At 37.0% G+C, this 26,478-nt stretch overlaps 1 protein-coding gene across 4 annotated transcripts; it reads left to right on the forward strand.

The window, feature by feature from the left end:
- The first annotated feature begins 408 nt into the window (after nucleotides 1-408).
- On the forward strand, nucleotides 409-25,393 carry LOC129245581 (uncharacterized). Of its 4 annotated transcripts, XM_054883837.1 has the most exons (9): nucleotides 409-549; nucleotides 9,453-9,621; nucleotides 13,345-13,590; nucleotides 15,566-15,702; nucleotides 15,779-16,022; nucleotides 16,086-16,200; nucleotides 18,860-19,001; nucleotides 20,847-20,920; nucleotides 24,921-25,393. In XM_054883837.1, exons 1-9 carry the CDS (start codon nucleotides 532-534, stop codon nucleotides 25,117-25,119), a joined length of 1,344 nt encoding a protein of 447 aa, XP_054739812.1. In that variant the 5' UTR covers nucleotides 409-531; the 3' UTR covers nucleotides 25,120-25,393. The 4 variants fall into 4 exon arrangements, with proteins under 4 accessions (XP_054739812.1, XP_054739811.1, XP_054739813.1 ...); XM_054883836.1 differs by lacking the exon at nucleotides 409-549 and having other exon boundaries at nucleotides 9,375-9,621; XM_054883838.1 differs by lacking the exon at nucleotides 409-549 and having other exon boundaries at nucleotides 9,375-9,621; nucleotides 13,357-13,590.
- The last annotated feature ends 1,085 nt before the right edge of the window (nucleotides 25,394-26,478 follow it).

Raw genomic sequence — 26,478 nt, forward strand, 5'->3', positions numbered from 1 at the left:
AATTTCAAGGCATACTCTTACGCGCGCGAGTGTCAATGACAGACCTTTAACAATGTCGGCAACGCGTGACGATTTTTCGCTACTCATACACTTAATATTGTATTTTCTGTAGTACAGCGTGCAATTGTTTTACACTTCACCAAGTGATTTAGTTATTTAAAGTTGCTGCGGAAGTGGTGCGAAAATTCAGTTTATGCGAAATAAATGTTAATTTTACATGAGTCGCTCAAAACAATTTATGTGACATGTGAAAAAGTTATAAATTTCTGTTCACCGTGAAATAAAGACAAGTTTAATTGCATAATACGAAAATATTTAAATACAATTAAGACAAAATTTGCAAAAATGTCTTCGATGATTGTTCGCGTGTGGAATAGTAATGAATAAACAACAAGAATTACAAAAAAATAAAATAAATTATAATAAATGAAAGCGCACCGTTAGTGTAGAGTTGTAGATATTCGAAAGCGTTGACTATCTATTCAAGCTATTTATCCATCTGTCTGAAAATAAAAAAGAAAAATTCGATTTATGTATAACTACCTATCTGTATGTATTCTTGTGTCCGCTATGCTAATCAAATGCCATTAATCACAAATAAAAAATACATGAACAGACATACAAAATTTTACCTGCAATGAAAATTTGCATTATACATTAGACGATTTATCATGAAAATTTCTTAATATTTGAATACAATGCAAACAAATAAAAATATGAAAGTATAAATATATAGCCAAAGGCAAATAAATTGGGTTCGAGGAAAGCTTCGAAAAAATTAAAAATTTTATATTAATTCAAAATAACAATTAAATAAATTTTATGAAAGTAAATTAATTTATTCAATATCAAAATTATTAAGGTTCTATACGCAAATTTTGAATATTTAAAAATTACCTAAATGCATATATTTGCCATTGAATTGTTGCATTACATTTAATGCGGCATTGCATTTTTCAAATATATGGGGTATGCAGAATTTCATTCAAAATAAGTATGCATGATTTAATTTATGAAAAACATTTGTGCTGCAAAGAAATGCATACTTTGTTTTACTTAAAAAGTTGAAATTTAAAATTTAGACTTTTCAACGAGTACTTCAATATCCATTGAATTCGCGCATAAAATATATTACAGAATAGTCAATTGAGCTACAGAAAACATTAAATATATAAAAAATAATAATAATAAATTTATAAAAATAATATAGAAAATATATCGCATTCTATAAAAAAACCACATAAATCCAATTGTCAAATTTTTTATCAATCAAAATGTTTAAATATTTATCAATTTTCATCAAAGATCACACTTTCTATTCAGCAGCTTTGGAGTTTTGAGTATGCAGTCTTATAGCCCATTTAATTCTAGTATAATGAATAGCTAGTTCAAACTGGTTCCGAATTTTCGTTAATTTTTGATGATTTTTTTCTTTGACGGTGTTGCGTATTTTAACTAGCATTAGCACGAGCATTTGTTTTATGGAGAAAATAGGCAACACCGTCAGGAGAAATATTTATAAAAAATCAACGGGATTTTGTAACAACATAAAATTTGCACTAAAATTTAATAAACTATAAAATGGTAAAGCAAAATTTTTTCAGAAGTTTTAATTAAAAACTGTGAAATTTATTATTATTGGCAAATCTAGAAATACATGATTTCTTGCGACTACAACTGAAAACCATAACGATATTAGTTCATATTTACCTAAGTAAAGGGTTTTCCAATAACAGGTGTTTTGTTTTTTTTTTGCCGTAATTGGATGGAATTTATCTGGACAACGTTTATTTTCAACAAGACGGCGCTACGTGCCACACAAGCAACGAAACCATTGATCTTTTAGGGGAAAAGTTTCCGGACCGTGTTATCTCTCGAAGAGGTGATCACAATTGGCCACCGAGATCTTGTGATTTAACACCTTGTGACTTTTTTCTTTGGGGCCACGTGAAAGAGAAGGTCTACGCCAACAGCCCAGAGTCAATTGAAGACCTCAAAGATGATGAATTCGAGATGCTATCGAGGGCATAGGGCAGCCACTTTGCAATTCGGTTATGGAAAATTTCATGAAAAGAATATTGGTGGTCATATGCCTGATGCTATTTTCCACTATTAACGGCATACCTTCCTCTTTATAATGAAATAAACATCAGTTATATTAAAAAATATTATTTTTTTTGTGAATATCAAAATAACACCTCTTATAGGAAAATCTTTTATATAATTCATTCAGTGACAATTTTAAAGTTTACTTAAAATAAATAAATATTTGCGCGTACACTTCTGTTAGGTTTTTGGCCGAGCTCCTCCTCCTATTTGTGGTGTGCGCCTTGATGTTGTTCCACAAATGGAGAGACCTACAGTTTCAAGCCGACTCCGAATGACAGATATTTCTTATGACGATCTTTTTCATGGCAAAAATGCACTCGGCGGTTTACCATTGCCTGCGGAGCGATATTACAAAAAACGTTTTCCTTCTTTTGGCGCTTCATGCACGGCGAGGACGAAAAATCAAAATCCAAAGAATTCGAAATTTTACTCAATTCATTCAGTGTTCCACGCATCGGAATAACCCGCTCTAACTCCCGAAAGAATAAATCATTACTCCGCAAGCTTTTTTTTGAAACGTAGTTAAATTTTTTGATAAATGAACTGATATGGAAATTTTGTGGAATTTTACTAATTTTTATACGAAGCTTTTTCTTAAACTACAAGCTATACTTTTATTGATTATGGGCATTCAAAAAAAAACAATAAAAGCTAAATAGTCAAATTGGCGCCCAAAACCTTCAATAGGAGTTAAAGAAAAAGCAAAAAAAAAGAGAAAAAAAAATAGTTTTATCGCGGGCTTCATTTTCTACTACTTTTCCCGGCGTTTTTCTACTCACTAGTGTAACTGCAGCACTGATTCCGAGAAGATATTACAGCTTTTCTATATTTTAAAATTAATTATCTATAACACATTCCAAAAAGTGCATGAGATTCTGTTACAACAATAAAATCGATTGATAACTCAAATATAGAAGTTTGAGTGTGTATGTTTTGGTAACTGTATATTTGAAATGAGATATTTTACCATGGACATCTTTTGTTTCAAAAAGTGCTTCAACTGAGCATCAAGATGAAGGTTACTATAGGAGTATGCTTCCCTAAATTGACTCGCGTCGGACTTTTTCCAAATGTTATTTTTGCAAAAAATATAGACATTGAGCAGCCTGCAATATGCTATTTTTCTATCTCGCTACTGTATGCATACAAATTAATATAAGAAAATCAAATATTGCTGTTTGTGTGTGTGTTTTTGCTCCCAAATGTGCGAGCGCGTTGGCATTTCTATTTTTGTCGCAATGCGATTTTCAAGTGCCATTTTCAACTGTATAAATATATGTGTATGTATGCGCAAACAGTTCCATCTCGTTATTTATATATTTTTATTTATTTATTATTGTTATTGTTTTTGTTTTTTCTTGCCGCTTTCGCTTCATTGGAATTGCCAACAGATGAAAATTAGGTATTCTTCGAAAAGAAAAACAAAAACTGCTCGAAGTTTTGACTGCATTTAAATAGTGTAGTTCTTAGTAGACTCTAGTTTGTGATACATTTTTGAATATCTTAAATCACTGACGTATGCAGCACTAAATCACCGAAAAATCACCTCAAACTTTTAGTTTTTAAATTTTTATGCCACTGTTGTTAGAGAAATATTTCTAGCGAAGGGGAGGCGCAATCCATTCTTATTTCGTTGCATATTTGCATTTTGCTTTCATATTTTGCATTTTCTTAATATTTGGTATAACGAGGTATAAAAAATTGTTCAGTAAGCAAGAGGGGTAAGTTCATGAAAGACCACTGTGAGGTGTTGATAAGTAAGCCTGGATCTCTCACTCGTATATATGTACGAGTACATAACATATACTGAGCTTCAAGATTGATTACGTAGTTCGGGTGAAGAAAGGCGATCTTAAAGTATTTTTCTTTGTATTTCGCCGACGAAATCAACACATTATTATTATTATCCGCATGCAAATGGTTCCAAACACTAGCTTTCTGCCTAAGCTTCCATTCCTGGGAAATGGGAAAAGTTCTCCCATACCAGCCCGATTCGCCGATTTCAATGATTTTGTCAATAGTTTTGTCAATATTTTTGTCAATTTTCGATAATTGACCTACCAGAGAGTAGAGAGCATCATCTTCGACGTTCATATGATCAGCACGGAATCAATAGAATCATCGCTTTCCTATTGCATTCGATGCTGTATTGGTCCCATAAACAGAGCACATGTTTTGGCTACTTGCTCCGACTTTTCATCTTGGCCTTTGTTGCACCGTTATTTTGTAGTGCTGTAGCACAAAACTGACTGCATCAAACACAAAATTGTCAAATTACCTTTTTTTTTTGAAACGCGTTGCCAGTCTTTTGTATCGCCGTTATAGGTCTCTAACTCTGGTTGCCGCAAGAGATTTTCAGCCTAGCTATGTCATTGAATGCAACGTGCTTTAAAAAAAAAAAATACATATGAATATATAGACAGTGTAGTCACTTGAGTAACTTTTTTAGTAAATAAAGGGAAAAATGATTTTGAGTGAACTTTTTTTGTCCTTTACGCCGCATTGTCTGCCTGTTTGAATACTGCAATTGTCTAGTTCATAAGTGTCAAAAATGATTGATATGGGATACCATTGGCAAAAATTATAAATTTTCCAATAGGGTGATTAATTTTGCTCCAACGTGAATTATTTGTCTCGAAGGTCATCTAGTGGCAAACATTCAAACATTTTTTACTTCACCTAATATTTCCTTAGATTTATTAGGTGTAGAAACATATCTTGAGATAACTAGTTTCAAAGGCCTTTTCATCAAACACTAGTGCACGAAACACTAGTGCCATTCGAACTATATTAGTATAACCTCTTCTATCAAATACCAATTCGAGAACTGGTACAATTACAACAACAGTAGTACAAAAGTGCCTTTCGAGCAAAAATAAGTTCGTCCATTAAATGAATGAATTACTACAATTCTAGTTCCCTTCGGACTAGTGCAAATCTAGTCCCTTTCGAACTAACATAATTCCCTTCCTCTATTAAATACCAATTCTCTAACTTGTACAATTCTAGTCCCTTTCGAGGAAGAATAATTTCGTGCATGAAACACTTGTAAATGAACTAGTGCAAATCTAGTTCCCTTCGGACTAGTACAAATCTATTCTCTTTCGAACTAGTATAAGTTCATCTATCAAATGCCAATTTTCGAACTAGTAAAATTATAGTCCCTTTCGAACAAGTATCACTTCATCTATCAAATACCAATTCTCGAACTAGTACAACTCTAGGCCCTTTCGAACTAGTATAAGTCCGTTCATCAAATACCACTTCATGAACTACATATGTAGATATGTTATCTCGTATGTAGTTTTTGCTTTTTACTGCAGGGTATTTGCAATATGTATACGCATGTCATTGTGCATGCATACACATAAATCAAAACGTATGACCTTTCCTTTTTTTCCCCTATAAAATTTTTACTTCTTTCAACACAAAACACACAACAACCAATCTCAGTAGAGCAAAGGCTCTGCATAAATAACAGATTTATTTACTTGTTGATAGCCACCAAAAATACATACTTACATGCACACATACACAAACAAATATATGCATCAAGCGTGAAGTATGAATTTGTGGTACTAGCCACGGATTATGGGAATTTATGTGTGAAGTGCCATTGAAGTAGTACTGATTCTCATACTACTAAGCCCTTCCAGCCCGTTATTTCTATAAAAAAATTTCACACTCACAATAATTAAAATGGATTGCGTTAGATTACTCCGAACATAACAGCGGTAATAAATCTCGAGTGCCACTCCTACTACTCTCTAGTGGTGCAGCACCAGTACCATGGAATGAGGTGGCACAAAGTCACACATTCGAGAAAAAGGGACGAAAAAACTAAAAATGAATAAATAAAATTATAAGTAGAAAACATTGTACGATTGCAACGAAAACAAGCAAAGCAATTTACAATAAATGCATACGCGTGCTAAGATTGCGTGTTTGCGGCGCAGAGCCGGTGCTGCTCAAATGTGCCAATTTGTTATTTCCTCTAACATTACCGTTAGAGCGGATATTTGCTATATCCGTTGTTGGCTAAGTATTGATTGTAATTGAGTGGTGTGTATGTGAGTGAGTGAATGAATGAGCAAATGGGTGGGTGTGTGAGAGCATGCAAGGGAGTGAGTGACTGAGTGAGTGAATGAGTAAGTGAGTGAAAAGTGTACAATAAAGTGTGGGTGTGTGTGCGAGTGAGTATATGATTATTGCCCCCTTTGCTATTAATGACTGATGTCGGCTTACTTGCCCATTTGCCGGTTTTTGGTATCTTAATTTACCCCCTTCTCTCTCATCACTATTAGCTTGCTCACAATGCGCGCGCTATTTATTTTTGTTTATTTTTCCCAAAGCGTGCATACAAAGTTTTGTGCCATGCATCATGCTGCCAGCCCCACCAATATCACCCTCGCTATTTCTTGCTCTATCCCCTCTCGATTGACGGCAAGCTGTTACCAACAAAAGTCGGTAGAATTCTACTGTTACGCTGCGGGAAATTTTGGCTCGTCTCCATTGGCTGTGTATAAGTGCTCGAGACTGTTGGTGAAAATGACAGTTGTTTGTGTTAAATTTAATTGGCTGTTTTATTGTTTGATGGGCTGAATGGTTTGCTATTGTTATGGGATTCTTTTTAAGCTTCTATACTATTAATAATAAAAAATTAATGAATTGTATGCCAAAATTTATTTCTTTCTGTTACAATGGGAGGCCAAAAAGTTCGCGGAATGGGGAAGAAGTGGTGTGAATTTAAATGTGAAATTAATTTTATATTATATTTTGATATATTATATTAAAGTGTGCAATTCTCAGGTGTTTTCTCTAATTATAAAATATATGATGGCCTCAAGTATATTTTATCAACAGTCAAAGTCGCATGAACGTTTTTGTTTTGTTTATTAATTTTTTACAGAAGTATTTAGTACATATATGCGTGTACATTCACTATAAACGGATAGCTGAAAGGAAGGAATATTTGTTGGATGGGTACCTTCCGGTAGACCTGCAGGCAAAATATATAGCGCATAGTGTGGCAATAACGTTGAACATTTTGAGTAAGTGCTCAAATACAGACTACGGCCATCGTAAAATACTGGCTAGCATTTTAGAGCTTTTGGGACAGTCCACCAGCACTCCCCTCTATATTTACCATTACAATGTTCCCAACCCTTCTATCCTCAATGGAAGAGTGGGAAAGGGACGATGTAAGACAGGGCGAGTCCATCCATGTATACACAGATGGCTCAAAGCTCGAGGGCAGGGTGGGCTAAGATGTATTTTCTGAATAGAATCTCCTTCAGTTTTCGGCTTCCCGACTATTGCAGTGTCTCTCAGGCTGAACTGATACCAATGATGAAAGCCGTGGCACTGGTGATGCGATACCTAGAGATTATATCTATATTTTCCCTGACAGCCAGGCGGCTATAAAATCCCTCACAAAGCAGTCGACAACTTCCAAGTTAGCCGCGAAATGCCACACATCTCTTACCGAGATGGCTGAGTCATTTCACCAAAGGTAACAGGCGTTTCTGGCCACTGTGACATTGAGGGTAACTTCAAAGCCGATAAACTAGCTAAATTCGGCACCAAGTTGGCCGATGAGTACATAGACGATGTCATAGGCATACCCTTACAAACATGTCAGCTACTTACTTTTGAGGGAATCGTAAGAGCAGCGAATGAAATATGGCGTAATAAAACCGCATACAAAATCGCCCGACAACTGTGGCCGACTTTCAGTGCTAAACGCACAGAATCTTTGCTAAACCGAGATAAGCACTACCTTAGCACACTGATTTCAATTATAATGGGGCCTAATCGCCGGGCATGCCCAGAGGATGGGTGTGCAAACACATGAATTCTGCAGAAGTTGTCTAGATGAGGGAGACGAAGAGACGATCTCGTACCTCCTGGGCCATTATCCTGCTCTATCCAGGCGTCGTAGGTTTACCATTTTATATAAACAATTTTCTAATTAGATTAAAAGACCTCAGTAGTGTAGAAATCAGAGATCATCCAAAATTTTTGAAAAGCACACACTGGCTTTAGAAGAGATAAGGACAAGTTTCCCACGCGGCATCACAATGGGCGAGGAGCCTGAGCGTGCCACACAGTAGTCTACCACTCAACCTAACCTAACCTACCTTAAGGGGTTAAGGGTAGCCAGAGGCCCGAAAAAATTATGATAATAATAATAGCTTTTTTTGTTTTTTTTTTCAAAATTAACAATATGGCGGCCTCAGAAAATATTTTTCAGATTTTCGAGAAAAAAACCGACAATTGTTAAAAAAAAATCGAAATTTTGAAAAAAAAAATTCTTTGTTCAGGCGCGAGTTTTTTATGTTCCGTAGCGCCCCAGCGCCTTTTGTTAATTGTTGAATAACTCGAAAAGAAGTTGTCGGATTCACTTAAAATTTTCACACAATATTTTTAAGATAGTATACTTTAAAAAAATGCAAAAAAAAATATTTTTTTTGAAAATTCTTATTACCCCTAACCGCTTAAGAACGTAATTCAATTAGCACTCCACCTTCTATGAATAGTCTATGCGATTTATAAATTAATGTTTTTTTCTTAGGCCAGATTCGCCATACTCTAATCACTTCTCCTTCACAAGGAGCCGGTGTTTCTCTTTGCTTAGTTATTATTAATATTTTTATTAATTGCTTTTGCGCCGGCTTTGGGCGCTTTGGTGCTTAGTGAGACACTTAATCCCCGCCCGAAACTCAGGTTTTCGCCATTGTTGATATTTTCTTCCATTGTTGATATTTCCGATTGGCTCTCTTAGCTGGCCGTATCTCAAGAGTTAATGAAATGATTTGACTGCAGTTTGGTAGTTGAGATCGTCAAGTAGCTTTAAGTTGTCAAGTTCTTTCCTATCTTACAACACTCTTCTCCGAAGTTTTTGATTTTTCTTCGTATCTTATCCACAATGCACAAAAAATTATATTTTATGCCGAGCATCATTCATTTGTTTTTTTTTTTGTCTTTTTTGTGGCAAGCAACAACATAGCTCGTCACTACAATCACACCACCCAACTGTGCAGTGCTTTTAAAACTGAAAACTTGCCCATAAACGGCAAAATCAGCAACTCAGCAACGACTCAACACCAATAACAACTCACCACTAGAACTGCTAATGCAACGAAACGCCCGGAAATAGGCCGACCCTTTCCGGTAATTAGTTTCAATTGCAATAGTAAACATACGCCACGAAACGACACGCACCTGCCGGTAACACACATACAAGCACACAACTATAGAACAATACAGCAATACAGCAATACACCAACTACTACACATAAATTTGAACTCAAACACTCAAAATGAATTTGATGTTTCGTAAGCATTTTCGCGAAGGTGGTGGTGGAAAGTCGGGTGGCGGCGGTAGTAAGCTGCAACCGAAGGCCAATCGTACGAAACGATCACGCGACATGGGCGCTCAACAGGAGGATATCCATTATCGTACACATTTATTTTTTGCACCCAGTCGTCCCGGAGTGGAGGTGGGGGAAGGTAGGCGTTTAAAAGATGATTGCTGCACCATTCTGCAATAAGTCGCTTTAAAACCAAAAGAAATACAAAAAAAAATTATAAAAAATAGAAACACAAAATTCCAAAATTTCTTAAATTAATAAATAATTAAACGAACTGAGTACATTCCTTTAGATCGAAACAATGCTACACACAGCACTATTAACTCAACTCACAAACTGAGCACCTGTAGATGTTTTTGCTCGCTCGCGCATCGCTACACTGCATATTTTTCTTTTTCTTTTGTTTTTATTTCTCTCTCATTCGTCCTCTATGTGTGTTTTGCATATCCATCCAGCCATTGCTTAGACAATTAACAACTCGAACATAACCGCACATGAGCCATTGAAATAAGTTATTAATAAAATATCGATCCTTATATGCAATTAATTGAATATCCTGCAAAGGATATCTGCCTTGTACATTTTAGAAGTAATTTAGTATAATACTTTGATAATAAAATGAAAACCAACAGACTACACTTTAGTATAAAACGCATTTTAGCTCATTTTATATTAGAAATTTGTCGCATACGTTTATGTACTATTGATCACAATTTAATTGCACCTAATGATAAATGTATCTACAATCATATGTATTAGGTGGCGCAAAATTAATCACTCTATCGCAAGAATTATAGCTTTTGTAAATAGGGACGTACGTCAATCATATTTGACACTTGTGAACTGAACAGCTGCAGTAAGAAAACGCGCGCGTAAGAGTCGAAATAAAGATTTTCAACATATAATTTTTTTTTGTATTTCGTAAGAAAGTTATTCAAAAATCAAATCGGATAATTAATTTTGCTGCACCGTGTAATTAGTGCAAAATACTTATATAAAAAGTAGGTTGTTCGACTAAAACTCGATTAGTCTAAACAGGGTCGCCTGTAAAATTTGAGCCATCTTAAACAGCTTTACGAGTATAGGCAGTCACCAGTTAGCACTAAGGTTCATGTGAAAGTGCCCTACTTTGTGCTAACTGGTGACTGCCTATACTCGTAAAGCTGTTTAAGATGGCTCAAATTTTACAGGCGACCCTGTTTAGACTAATCGAGTTTTAGTCGAACAAGAGTGAGAGCGTACAACTTAGATTTTATACACAGATATATTTCCCCATAGTTCCTAGATGAAACAAAAGGCATCAGTTCTTCATCACTTTTTTGGGATTGTTGTTAATTTCTTTGTTTATGGGGATTTCTGCAATCCGTTATTTAAAGATGAGTAAGTGATTGATCTTCTGCATCTGATTCTGGATCCGGGGTTACCGGCCTGCCTTCAGGCTGGCATGGCGTATGAACTTCCCCCTCGCTTGTAGAAAGGTTATCCCGTCTTTACTCGGTCGTCAGAGCCTCGTTCGTTTTAAACAGGGGATGCCACGTGAAGGAGAGGTTGACATTTGGGAGGGATGAGGCTATGTATTCGCGTCACCATCACCGTTTACTCATCTTGAATATTGGATGGTTAGCTCCCACAGAGAGAGATTTTACATACATAGTAAATACATTTATACAGTGATCTGTTTACTCTTAGATGGGAGCTAGCGCTTGGAATCCAAAAATATATTAGAATAGAATAGAAAAGAGGATTGCATTTCGACCTTAAGATCTTTTGAGCCTTTTATACCTCCCAATACCTCATCCAAACTCAGTTCCCTCAATAAACCTAGATCGAAGCTAGGTTGGGTTGAGCATACGAGGGTCGTTTGAAAAGTCTGAACAAAGTCAGAGAAATGAGACTACTGGCGCGTATCGAGCTTTCGTTTAGTTAGTGGCATTTTTAGATTTCTTCGTTCAAGTGTGCCCACTCCTTGGGCAACCATTTTAACCTAATTAATGGCATCTCTTGGAAGAACACACACCAAGTTTCAGTAAGATCGGTATAATTCTTTGTCTTTGGCATTCGTTTGAATCGACAAAGTCAAATGATTTTCAAAAAATGGAGGGAAAAGAATTTCATATACACCTCAGCAGTTGAGGCCGCAAAATTAGGGAACATAGAATTCTAATAAAACTAACACTCTACAAGGCTCTCATCATGATCGTCCTAACGTATGGCGCAGAAGCTTGGACAATGACAGTATCCGATGAGATGCCACTTGGAGTGTTTGAGAAAAAGATTCTGTGGAGTATTTTTGGACCTTTGCACATTGGCTACGGCGAATATCACGGGCGATGGGCTTTACGACAACTTAGACATAGCGCAGCGAATAAAGATCCAGCCGCTACGCTGGCTGGGCCATGCCGTCCGAATGGATACAAACGCTCCGGCTCTGAAAGTATTCGATGCGGTACCAGCTGGTGGTAGCAGACGAGAAGCAAGACCTCCTCTGCATTGGAAAGATCAAGTGGAGAAAAACTTCGCTTCACTTGACGTTTCCAATTGGCGCCGGTTAGCATGAGAAAGAAATGACCGGCGCGCTCTGATAAACTCGGCCAAAACCGCGTAAGCGGTTATCGCGCCAACCAAGAAGAGGAGAAAGATTCTAAATCGTTTCACATCCCGCCTATTCTTCACACTTTGCTCCCTCGCGGGAAAAAGACTTGGACCAATCCTATTATTTGGAAAGGATCAAAAACTATACCAGTATTGAACGAAGTGTATAATTCTATATCGAAAAATAAAAAAAATGTTTACCACCAAAAAATTTAGTAGTTCTCATTTTTGCACGGACTTTTTAAATGACCCTCGCATATGCTTTTCTTCTGGCCGTACCACATCGAGATGTTCACTCGCAAGTATAGAGCTGTTTTCGGTGATATGTCGCAAAAACAGCAGAAGCCCCGTAGCTCATATTTCCAGCTATGAACTCTAGTAAACCATTAATCTAAATATGACGAGCTGATCTTATGAGAGCCAAGCGGTTTTTTAGATGTTACTCAGAGGAGTGAATTTTTTCTAGCCACTTCCAGGTGTGCCAATGTAGCGAGTATCACAGAAAAATGATGCTTAGCTCATAGAAGCTTAGCGGAGATATTTGCGTGATCTAACGCATGAAAATCTATGGGATCCGCTGACTAGGCTGTGTCGTGCGAATGGTTGCAAATGCTAGTCAGCTGGTAATGGCAGAGGAAAGGTAAGGCCTTCTTTGCTATTGAGAACCAAGAGAAGAAGAACTTGGGATTTCTTTGGTGGTCATAATTTGGGTCAGTTAGCGCGAGAACGGAGAAATATCTTGTTAAGCTTGGCCAATATCACTGCAGTGGCTATAATGCATTTAAAGATGCAGAAGAAGATGGTCCGCAATCACAATTATGAGCTCCTTCCATGACGTCTCGCAAGCTTAAAGTAATCTCTTGCCATCAGTCAGGTATGCGAGTTTTGTTTTAAGTGCCTTTCTCCTAGCGATTTCTTTCATAGCACCCATTGCGATATTCTTATTTTATTGGGAAGGCTCGAAATGTGTTTTATATCACTACATAAATATTTAATAGTAGTCCAGTTCGGTCACAACCAGAACAATTTAGTGCATTTTTTTTATCACACACACACCCACTCTCTCTCTTCGTTATTTGTTAATAATTAGTTTTATTACGAGTCAGCATTAACACAAATACATACACGAATACCAACACATTCTAGGTTAAGTATATCACTAAATGACACTCACACTTATTCACTAACACTGAAAATAAAATCAACCACAAACAGTACACAAAAACAAAATTTAGTGAGTAAAGAAACAAAACATCCTTTAAATCAACAGAACTCATTGCAGAAAGGTGCACTGCCTTTTCGGGTGCGTGCACACAGTTATCGACCACCACAACATCACTTTCACTTCCACCTCAGCCCTATGAAGTGGAGGCACCGCAGCCCCTTGTCGATCGCAAGCCGTCCATATCTCTATTAAGATGGAACAATAGTGTTAGAGTACGGAATGGTCAGGTTGCCACGGTGCTATCGAATGCAGCAGCAACAACAACGGCCCGCTTTCAAGCTGCCAGGCAAGGTTTGAGTTTCCGTTTCCGTTTAATACGACTGACAAAAATTAAAAATAAAAAATAAAAATATGCGAAAAAAGCACAAAAACAAAAATCAAATAATACATATTAAAAAAAATTAAATAAAAAAACAGTAATTTTAGTAAATAATTTTTTTTCGTATTACCAAAAGCCATTGCTGCTAAACTAATTCCTTAGCACAGTTAATAAAATCAAAAGGAAAATTTATAATTAAAAATATATTAACTTGTGTTGAGATGCGCTCAAATAATTTGCCTACTCCTTGAACAAAAACAAAAAAAAACCAAAACCTAAAACAAAACCAAAAAAATTCAATTGGCTTACAACGCCTTTTTTAACCAAACCTATTTTCCACCATCCTAGTTCAATACAGCATTCATCTCCCTCCTTTTTCCTACGTCTAACATTTCAATGAAAGCAAGGAAATAAAAAATTGAGAAGAATATTCCACACAGGGGAACAATGGCCTACAAACGGACACTAGAGAAAACTAGCAATTTCTTACAAGTAACGTGATTTTGTTCTTTTTCGCGGTAAATTTAAAGAAGTGGCTTTAATGACCTTGACCTCAACTCTCTTACTCTGAATGACCTTGAGATTGTCTTAGCTACTGCTTGTGTGGCTTCGCTGTTCATATAATTTGTTTTATAACGCGTTTATGAATTATAATATATATTTTTTGATACTGTGGTTTACGGTCTATAACTCTGCGATGTATTGTTTTGTCGATTTATTGCTTTTGGAATACAGATTTTTATTAATGTTTTTTTATGCTTTCGACCAACAAGAATGGACTCATTTTTCCCCTGTGCTGCTGTAAAAAAAAACTAACTTTATAAAAAATTGTGTCTTTAACTGCTGACTAATATTACCGTAATGCGCCGAATAGAAATCCTGGAACGGAAATGTTTGCGCATAAAAATATTTTCGAAGCAAAAAAGGAATTTTCATGCCACACGGCATACTGACTGAAAAACTGCAAACCTTTTTTAATTTAATTTAGCAAAAAGCACACAGAAACTAAAAAAGATCGTCGTTGCTATAACTTCATCACCAAAACTATATTGCACGCATTAAACACATTTGCGCCCAGAAATATGCAATGTCAATACGAGTACACATCTTTTGAACTTGTGAATTTTTTCTCTAGTGATTGAAATTAAAATTGAGCTTTACTGATTTTTCAGATTGCATATTTTGAGACGGTCATTTTCAGAATTTCCAAAAAGCTATATTTCAGAATTTAAAAAAATCAAAAAAAATAATTATTAGTGACAGAAATTCTAAAATGCCATTAACGGTGCAAGCGATTGAAATACCAAATATGGCCTATTACAGTCCATGCAAGTGAAAGTGGGCAGTTCTTTCATAGTTTCGACTTGCGTCATAAGCCATCAGCCAATGCTTTGGAAGACTGTCTAACCCAGGTTAAGCCTTTAGCATTGAAACGTTGAACATTATTTTCAAGCTTAGTCCTTCAGAAGTTAATCCAAAATGGGTTTGGCAAATTATGCGAATTATTTGAAAATAATGAAGTGGTCTTATCGGAAATATAGTTTTAATACTGCTTTAAAGTTATCAAGTGTCCCCTTAAATCTCACATTGTACACATTTGTAATCTCCTTTTGTTGTCAAACTAATTCTAACTCGTACTTACAAAACTGTGAAAGCACCAGCAGAAGTTTAAAAAGCTCATAGAAGCTCGTCCGTCAGCTTAAAAATCATGTGTGTAAGTCTTTTAACAAAAACCTTTCATACTTCGGGGACCAAGTATGCGTTTAACCAAAAAAATGTTTACCAATTGTCAAAGCTTTGTAAATCTTCTAAAAAAGAGAGCTTCATAAAGCTTTGCGCCAACTAAATATTTTCTTTTTTAAATTTTGTCTAACTGTTGTACTAACTAAATGTATGAATTTCCATAACAACTATTAATCAGCCATTTATATGAATTACATTTTCCAGTGAGTTTCGGTGGCGACAATGCAGCTGGCACGTCGGGCGCAATCCGTTCCGAACCGATTTCATTGTCAGCGTTGGATCGTGATTGTTTCATTATACCAGTGCACAGTGTCGATCGTTTTCTGCCAGCGGGTATACCGGTAAGTCTATTAAGCGCATACATTTCATATCTCACAGAAGTATTTGAACAACCCAAAACGCCTGTCTGACATTTAGTTGCCCGCCCCATCGTCCGATGGTAAAACCAATAGTCCTCTCAGCATACTCGAGGTCTCCGATCCCAAATTATGCATACTCGTGCATCTAATGAGCCCTTTGGAACCCATTGATCCAATGCTCGAGTCACCATTGTCACACCCATTGCTGAAGCAACGCGCTGTGGCAGCGGAGCTCGTATCGGAGGTGCAGCAGGCGAATACGGCGGTCGGTGGCATGCTCTTGGCCAATATGGAGAAGAACGGTAAGTGCAAAATTGTAGCTAAATACACTGGAATATATATGATTTTACGTTTACTCCCCGCAGCGGACTTTCCATTCATCTCTTACTATTTAATCAACACTACGCAAACGGATCCATCGCACTTTTACTCAGGCATACGCGTCTCATCACTATCAAAATTCGAACCGAAAGCACTAAAGTAAGTATTTGAAAGATGTGGCGTAGTTGCGCTAAATATATTTTAATTTAATGTCCGCTAATTTACTAAACTGATTTCTGGGGTGTGTACTCCAGTTCAGAAACCAAATCATCATGCAGAGAATTCTGCAGCCCTACTATGATCAGCTCAGCATAAGAATTGTTATGTGCCCCATGCCTATTCATGGCAACCATAGGCGAAGAGTTCATGAGGGATTAGGGGTGGGGTACGACACACTAGGCAGATCTAGTTGACTGGAGTGGTAGCTCATGGTCGGGAAAAGTCCGAGTCATTCCAGTAACGTAGAACCGGTTGTCATTGGAATGTCTTTAATGCCTTTCCCCGACGAAGTCCACGGCGACCCTCTTCACCACTTGGACAAACGAGGTCAAACTGCAACTTGAAGTAAAAGTCGATGACAGACCAATTCCGACTGTTAAAACCCCCAAAATATTGGGAGTTACCTTCGACAGTTTGCTCTCGGCAGCCCTTGGGGCAAAGGCAAAGGAATGTTGCTATCGACATTTAAGGCAATAGGCCGGCCGGTTTTAAACTATGCTGCGCCTGTCTAGTCGCCTGGAACCAGTGATTCGCAGTGAAGGAAGCTACAGCCGTCGTCGGAGTCCAACCACCACCCATTGCAGACGAAGAGCTCTAACTTTCCCGAGAGTCCCGCATAATCTTGGCACAATTACGTTCTGGATACTGTAGCAGGTTAAACTCCTACCTATCCAGAATCGACTCCGAAGTAATAAACATATGCCCGGCATGTGAAAGCTTCCCGCACGACACTAACCACCTTTTCACGTGTCCCATCAAACCCACTCATCTAACACCCCTCTCCCTCTGAACCCAACCTGTCGAAACAGCAAATTTCCTGGGCCTACCGTTAGATGAGCTAGACGAAGACGACCGGTGATTACACTTCACTGACTGGACAAAGTTGCTGCTACAACAACAATTCATGAGGGAGCCAAGCATACCCAATCTATTGGATGTGTTATTCAATAGCAATGCAATTTTTTGTGACCTGTACCATTATATTGTCTCACAAATAGAGCGATATAAAATTTTTTACCGCCTCCGAATAGCTAATGGCTTTTTACATATGAGAAACTTTTCCATACAGAAATGTCTTCGGTGGCCAATGCCAGTGTCTGCCGAGGCGCGAAAAAATCGTTTAATATTTTATGTAGAGTAGATGTACTTGTAATATTATCTATTATTTGCTAACGCGCTGGCTGGGTGCGCAAAGTGCTGATACAAATAAATTCCTTTCGGATCGATTTGCAGCTTTTGACTATATCTGCCGCCAAGTAAGCGAGTCGGCAGATGTCGTGACTTCGTCACAAAGCTTCGTCTCTATATTCCTTTTGGCCAGAGCCTTGCGGATTCCGGTCTAGGGACATTCTGCTGATGTCAGTCGCTGGTTTACTGATCGTATGGCCTATCCTTTTCCACTTTCGTTCACGTATTTCAATCTCAACCGCTGTTGTTGAATCCGCTGCGGACCACGTTTCTCAGTACAGACTTCACATTCAAATTGAAAATCCTTAGCTTTGTTCTGGCGGTTAGCAGCTTATGGTACTCTGCTTTTAGTCATAACGAAGAATGATCTGGCTTTCGTTATTCTGTACATATTGTCAGTATTAACGCCACCGTTAGGGGCGATGTGGCCACCTAAGTAGACAAATTTGTTAACACTTTCGATGGGTTGTCCGTACATTGACGATGCGCAAGGTCGAGTGCCATTAATGGCCATAGACTTCGTTTTTTCAATGTTAATACCCAACCCAACGCGATCTGCGTAGGTAGACACAACGGCTAGTTGGTGTAGCATGTGCTCCCATTGCTGTGACAGTAAATCAACGCCATCAGCATAATCGAGATCCTCAAGATGTTCCATACTGATTGGGTTCCTGAGGGTGGAAATTTGGTCCACATACGATTTTCTCGGCCCAAATGCAGCTTGTTGTCTACGTAACTATCAATTTTACCGCTGATTCGGTTAAGAATGACTTTCCAGAGTACTTTGAGTGTTACATACAACAGCATGATTCCCATCCAGTTACCACATTCAGAAGGCGCATATTTCTTAGGGATTTTCAGGAGCACCCTTCTTTGGGATGTGCTGCAAACTGGTTATACAAATTGAAATAAGTAATTTATCGCACTCCGCCGACCCGATCAGCCACAATTGCTTAGCCGATGCTTTTTCAAATGCAGATTTGGTCATTAAACTATCAAATTTCATTATTTGTACTAGACTTTTAAGTGGTGTGAGCTTAAGCTGCTACAATTTCCCAAAATAAAATTCCACCTTAATCTGCAAATAGTAAAATCATGCCAATATACATTTACATACAACAACATTTTTTATAGTTAAAGTTTGAACATTGAAGCATTTCCATATATGCACATATACATATATGTTCACGTACATACCTGCATACATATGTAGATTGCCCTTGGTGATGTCTGAAATAGATCTGCAAACATTAGAGCTAAAGTATACTTTGCTCTTCTTTCAATTCACTATAATCCAGTTTACTCTACGGCTGGATAGAAAACATATCATTTTATTCCTTTAACAATACTCATCCATACAATAATTTACTATAATATATTTCACATTCTTTTATTTTCAATTTCCGCTTAGATATACTGCCGCTCATACTCTGGATCTGTACAGCGAAGTAGCTGCCATATGCCGTCCACCGTTGGTGTTGGCGCCCAATGAAAGTGGTAGCTTCAAGAAGACACAAACGCCAGCAACAGGCTATATAATCAGCGTGTTTAAGGTATGTACATGCATGCATACATACATACATGCATACATACATACATGCATACATACATACATGCATACATACATACATGCATACATACATACATGCATACATACATACATGCATACATACATACATGCATACATATATACATGCATACATACATACATGCATACATACATACATGCATACGTACATACATACATGCATACATACATGTACTATACACATATACTTAAGAGAGTGAATGAACAGAAGACGGGAGCGCAATACCCCAATAGGAAATGGTAGATGCACTACTAAGAAAAATTTATTGAAAACTCGAATCACTTCGATTTCAGCAAATGTAGGTATATAGTAGCGACTAGTGTAAGGTGGCGCAAAATGAATCACTCTATCGCAAGATTTATAATTTTTACAAATCGTGCAGTCATAATTTGACACTCGTAAAGTGGACAGCCGAATGGGTCGGAATTCAAAGAGAAAGTATATTCGAATCTTGGTGAAACACCAAAATGAAGAAAATGTTTTTTCTAACAGCGGTTGCCCCGCAGCAAGCAATGGCAAACCTCCGATTGTATTTCTGCCATGAAAAAGCTCCTCATAAAAATATCTGCCTTCCGAGTCGGCTAGAAACTGTAGGACCCTCCATTTGTAGAACAGCATCAAGACGCACGCCACTAATAGGAGGAGGAGCTCGGTCAAACACCCAAAAAGGTTGCACACGCCAATTATATATGTATATATATAAAGGGGACAGTTACAATATACAACCAGACAAGCAGTGGAGCGCATAAAGGTTAAAATAAAGATTTCCATTATTCAAAATAGTTTTTTTTTATTTAGTAAAAAAATTATTCAAAAACAATATTGGATGATAATTTTGCGCCACCTTCGATTACGCCGGTTGAAAGGAATCACATAAAGTGTAGATTAGGTTAGGTTACGGTGGTTTCCACACTTCATAAGGGTGTAGAGGGACTCACTTAGGCCTGAAGATTGATATCACTTATTTAGGCTCAAGTATTCGCCTGAAATTCCCAATGTGGAGAAATCACTTCGTGCCTTTAATAAATGTGGAAATATTGTTGCCACCTGCGGATCTTAACTCTACCAGACATCCAAGAAAATAAGATGTTGCGTTCTGGTAAGAGCGAGACAGGGGCAGAGAAGTGCTCAACTCTCGTCATTTCCTCCTCGTATTTGCAGCTGCGACAGAAACCATTGGAGGGAAACCCTATACGTTTCCATGTGTTCCCTTTTAGCAGTGTCCGGAACTAAAGCAAGGTCGGGCTAGCTTGATTAGGTACTTAGTTCTGTCTTCATCATCTATTGTTGGCGTGCGCGATGTAGACCGACCTTAATCCAGTGCCTGCTTGTGGATAAAAGGATATCCACTTACTAGGAAGAGTTCACTAATTAACGATCAGTTCCTCTCCTATCCAGCTCATCCCCGATGCAATTTGCACGAATGCCCCTGTACAGGTGTCAAGTGTAATGGTCACCATAAGCTTGCATGCTTGGGTTTTCAATCAAGACCTACCAGTTCTCTCAAACTCGTTCCTACATCCATGCTTCCGAATACCCTACAACCACACATGTTCAGAGGCACCAAATTTCCCACAGGCTATGCACCAGATAGTATTTGCATAACACTTTGCATAGCCATTTCAAAGCAACTTGAGTTATCTCTTAATTTAAATATATCAGAAACTAGGTTGTTGCAAGGATTCATTTGTTTTAAGAGAAAACGATAGTGAATTATTTTTATATTATTCTAATCTTTTTTATACGACGAAGTGTGTGAAATATTTATTTTTATTTTACATGTATTGATTGTTCGTTTGTTTGTTTTAGGTTTTCGAAGGTGATGATGGTGAACGGTTCGAGAAGAATTGGCTGTACTGGACGGGGGCACGAATGTTGTATCGGTGAGTGAAAGTCTGTAGATGAACGACTTTTAAATTAAAGTGCAATTTTCTCATGCAACCTATAAAGTGCAGTTTACTAAAAAAAAGATAGCTAAGACTAAATCAAATTTTAGTAAAAATTACTATTCTAATTAAGAAGTACTTTGGCCACTATCATGGCAAAACAAGGAAAGTAAACAACGAAAACTTACAACGAAAATTGAGTTGCTACCGGGGTAGTAATTGATAGGCAATGGGTGACCTGCAGACACATAAATGAAATTGGAACCTGTGCATGTCTTGATGTTGTTCCACAAATGGTGGGACCTACAGTCTCAAGCCGACTCCGAACGGCAGATATTTTTTTTTTTATGAGGAGCTTTTTCATGGCGGAAATACACTCAGAGGTTTGCCATTGCCTGCCGCGGGGCGACCGCTTTAAAAAAAACTTTTTCTTCACTTTGGTCTTTCGCTGAGATTCGAGACATGTCAAATAGAAATTCGAGATGATTAGTGCCAAATAAGGAGGAGAGGTATGGAATACATGTAACGGGTGATCAATTAAGAGGAGTTTTTTTCATTTGCGTTTTTTTACAGATCGCGCGCGAGTTGTGGCAAACTGTCATCGTGGATTTGATGAACAGCGTTTGGCATTTCATCATGGAAAGACTCACACCGCAACAACGTCTACAAATTGTTCAACTGTATTATGAAAATCAGCGTTCTGTGACAAATGTTTTTCGTGCGCTTAGATCGCATTATGGTCAACATAATCGGCCTGCCTTAAACACTATTCGACATACCATCAACAAATTTGAATCCGAATATTCATTGGTGGATAATTCTCGACCGAATAGATCACGTCCAGCAAGAAGCATTGAGAATATAGCGGCAGTAGCAGAGAGTGTACGTGAAAACCGCGATGAATCGATTCGGCACCGTTCTCAGCAACTTGGACTGTCGTATGGAACAACTTGGTCAATTTTACGGAAGGATCTTCATTTAAAAGCATACAAAATACAGCTCGTACATGAACTAAAGCCAAATGACCTTCCTGCACGTCACCGTTTTGCTGATTGGGCTCTTGAAAAGATTGAAGAAGATCCGCTGTTTTCGAGCAAAATTTTGTTCAGCGATGAGGCGCATTTCTGGCTCAATGGTTACGTCAATAAGCAAAATTGCCGTATTTGGGATGAAGAGCAACCAGAACAGGTTCAAGAGCTACCTTTACACCCAGAGAAAACAACGGTCTGGTGTGGTTTATGGGCTGGTGGAATCATCGGTCCATATTTTTTCAAAAATGATGATGGCCGCAACGTAACTGTGAATGGTGCTCGCTACCGTACCATGATATCGGACTTTTTGCTACCTGAAATTGAATCTAATGATCTCTACGACATTTGGTTTCAACAAGACGGAGCCACTTGCCATACAGCTCGTGAAACAATGACTTTATTGAGAAGTCATTTCGGAGAGCAGCTGATTTCACGTTTAGGACCTGTGAGTTGGCCACCAAGATCTTGTGATATCACATCTTTGGACTTTTTTCTTTGGGGATTCGTGAAGTCCAAGGTCTATGCTGATAAACCAGCTACGATTGAAGCTCTGGAAGCCAACATTACGCGTGTTATTCACGACATACCAGTCGAAATGCTCGAACGAGTGATTGAAAATTGGACCTTCAGAGTGGACCACCTTAAGCGTAGTTGCGGCCAACATTTGAATGAAGTCATATTCAAAAAGTAAATGTCAAAGAATGTCCTTTCAAATGATAAATAAAGGTTTTGAACATAATTTACATTTTTTTTTTTTAACTATTGAAAAAAACGCACCTCATGATTGATCACCCGTTATATTATATATACAGGGTTATCCATCTTAAACTGACCCATGTGATTATTAAAAAAATATGGAAAAAGAAACATGTGTTTCATTGTGAAAAACATTTAATTTAGTTCAAGGAGATTCGTTTACACCACTTTTTGAATATGATATCGCGCAAGTGGTCGCCCTTAGCTCGTATAGCGTAATGTGCCCGTTTTTCGGCGTTTTCCATAGTTTTGGCCAGCGTCTCGGCCGATATGGCGGCTATTTCCCGTCGGATATTGGCCTTAAGTGCGCCTAGTGTCTTTGGCTTGTTGACGTAAACCTTAGATTTCAAATTACAGTAAAAAGTTATAGGGTTACTCAATGGGTCAGTTTAATATGGCCAACCCTGTACATACATATAAGGGCCACAACATTATTCCTCCATTCGATTCCAACAGAATAGATCTTCTTCAGCTCGTTCCAGCTTTTGTTCATTTTCTTCATTTCTGTTTCTAAACTGTTTGTCGGTTTCCTTGTGGATTCCAATCAATTGCTGTGCGTGTGATGTGACTTGATTCTCTTCAAAGAATGTGTCCAAGCCAACCCCATTTCCTTTTCAGGACTTCCCTTTATATTGGAGTTTGTTTGGTATTACTCCACAGGCTGCTGTTTGGTCTGGTGTTGGCGCAGAAAATACGAAACATTGTCCACGGGCAGCCATTTACAAATACAAGAAGGGCTATGGGGTAGAAGATTCTAAACATCCAAAGTTTATATGGTAACAGGGCAAGTAGCAATGACTCTCAGCACGACTGATTGCTGAAGTGTTTAGCACCACAGCACTACTAGGACGGCTTTAATGCTCATAAAAATGAGATAACGAGCAATGATTTACAACTGTTACGATTTCAACATAAAAACTTAGCTCAATAAGAACTTATCGAGGATATTCAAAAACTAAAAAAAACCACATATTTACAGTTTTGGGCTGTCGGATATATTAGGCAATCAGAAGATAAGCTGCATATTTGGGCTGAAATATGAGGCTTTAAGGGGTTCCGGTGGTCTAGAGCTCGAAAATTTGGGGTATTTTCAGGATTTTTTTCTTGCACTAAAAAAATAAAAAACAATATTAAAATTTTTTAGGCTTTTTATTTAACTTCTTTTACATACAAAAATGAAAAAAAATAAGTTTAATAATTTTAAAAATTGCGCTGAAGTTGACCCTCCCAAAAAATTGGACCTGGATGGTGTTGTCCATTTTTGCTCTTCTATTTATCTGAAACAAAAAACCAAACAAATTATTAATCAGTATGACTGTAGCTATGTTCCGCTACTAGAATAAAAAAAAATTGATAAAATGGTGCAATTTTGAATTTGGCACTCAAAAATTCGGTTTTTTCAGTTTTTTAATAAAAAATATGCAAAATAATTGAAATAAAATTATGATTCTAGTACGGGCGATAGCCATTGATGTTGTGAACAACATATTAAAATTTCAGACGATTCGGTTGAATAGCCGAAAAAAGTAATTTTGAGATAATTGAGTTTAAAGTTTTGAGAGTGGCCGAGTGACGAATCTGACTCTATCTGCTAAAACGCCTGTAGTATCGGAAATACTGGGAATATCCTTCCAAAAATTTTACAGTATATTCTTAAAAGCCTATGCTTTTTGGAAATTCTAGACCTGAGGTTCGTTAGGTTAAGAAACCTGCTGACCTACTTATGTGGGCTGATCTTTTATGATTCCAGGTTCTTTAAAAATTGCCGTATCGCAATTGATACTGGACATGACCAACTAAATATTTTACCCGGTTCTAGTAAATAGCTACGATGTTATAAAATGAGAATATCAAACTTTCTCGTTGCTAAAATAAAAAGAGCGAGGCGTTTTTAACACACAATAGAGTGAGGTGATCTGATTAGGATACTTAACATGAATGGAATTACACTTGTTCCAGAAATGGAGAGATCTACAGTTTTAAGCGGACTTCGAACAGCAGAATTTTTTATGAGGCGCTTTTTCATGGCGGAAATACACTCGGAGGTTTGCCATTGCCTGTCGAGGGGCGACCGCTATTAGAAAATTTTTTTTCTTCATTTTGGTTATTGTAAAAAATTAGTACATACATTTTTGAAATTTATTTAAAAAAATTCAATCGGAGCTTCAGTTGGAATTAACCAAATATTTTATTTATTTTCCCCCCAAAAGATATCTGCCACGTGCTGCTGGCCTACGTCGCATTGCACTGCATAAAAGCACTTCACAAAGAGGTGATAAAATGTATTTGTTGGTATGCGAATGTGCCGACTTGCTCAAGGACATCTCCTCAGCTGCCTTTTTGATTCCTGCATTGCGCGCGCGCCTATGCGGCTATACAGGACTTTACAAGCCAATACAAGTGTTCTAAGGATAAACATAAAAAGCAACACCAACAAAAATAGCAACCAACAGAGTATAGCGGCAAGAAAACTGAGGCACAAAACTAATGGATTATGTAATTGACTTATGTAGTATGTAATGTAATAAAAGACGAGCTCGAGGAAGCACCAAAAAAAGTGAAAATTGGTGAGACAAAAAAAAAAAAAGAAACAAAAGAAAATGTCAAATGAAATTAATAATTGATATTTATTTATAGAACACGGAATTAGTATTTAATCAAAAGTGTGCACTAAATCGAGAAAAAAAAATCATAAAATAAACAAAAAATCCCAACTAAGAAAGCATCAGCAAAAGTGTAGCAAATTGCAAGATTATAGAAAATGCAAAAAACTAAACAAATAAAAAATTCATTTACGTAGTTTCAAACTTTTTGAACAATCAGCTGTTAGAATGAAAATAGATGGCAATAATGGTGGTACAATTTTGAGATACATATGTAGGTATGCATGTAAGTTTAGCAAGAACACGAAGCATATGAAATAAGCATATTTTTTATATACTAAATAATTGAATTAAAATATATAAATAAGAGAATTAAAAAATTTAAAAAATTGAAAACTAGCGATTGAAAATTTATGCATGAAAATACATGTAAATAATACATATTTACATACTCATGTATGTATGCCATTTTATATCCGCTTGAGCAAACCAAAACTGTGCAGCAACGTAGAAAAAAATTAAAAAAGCTTTAGTAACAAATTTATAAACTCTTTCACTATATTAAACACATAAAAATACACACACTGTTGTTAGTGCATTTGACGATTCTTATACATATAATATATGGAAATATTTCCATTGTGAAAAAATGAAAGACAAATTTGGAAATTTGATATTTCTTGAAAGCGTAAACAATAACAGGTGCCAAGTGACTGGGTAAGGTGAAAGCAGGTGGGCAGAAATTAGTTTAAAGGTATTTCATAAACGTTAAAATTTTTATTTTATTTTATATTTGAAAATTATTTTATAATTGAAAGCATTTATTTCTGATTTATTTTATTCTGAAGTTTTCATCTTCACGTACACATTTTTTCGACAAATTTTAATGACACTTAAAAATAAAATTTTTAGCGATAACAGCAAATCATATTTCGAAAAGTCGTATGGCTGAAAATGTTTTTTTTTTTAATATATTCTGAGTTTTCACCACTGATATTTTAATCCTTTGGGGACGAGTGTCGGCATATAGTCGCCCAAGCCGTTTTACCGTTGCGTACGCGTATCGGCATTTAGCCGCCCAAATTAGTTCGTAGGTATAAGGCTCGCAACGTCTGTCGTTCCGAGCGATAAAAAAGTCACTTTTTCATTCAAAAACATTAGGAGC

Source organism: Anastrepha obliqua, chromosome 4, assembly GCF_027943255.1.
Source record: "Anastrepha obliqua isolate idAnaObli1 chromosome 4, idAnaObli1_1.0, whole genome shotgun sequence".
NCBI lineage: Eukaryota > Metazoa > Arthropoda > Insecta > Diptera > Tephritidae > Anastrepha > Anastrepha obliqua.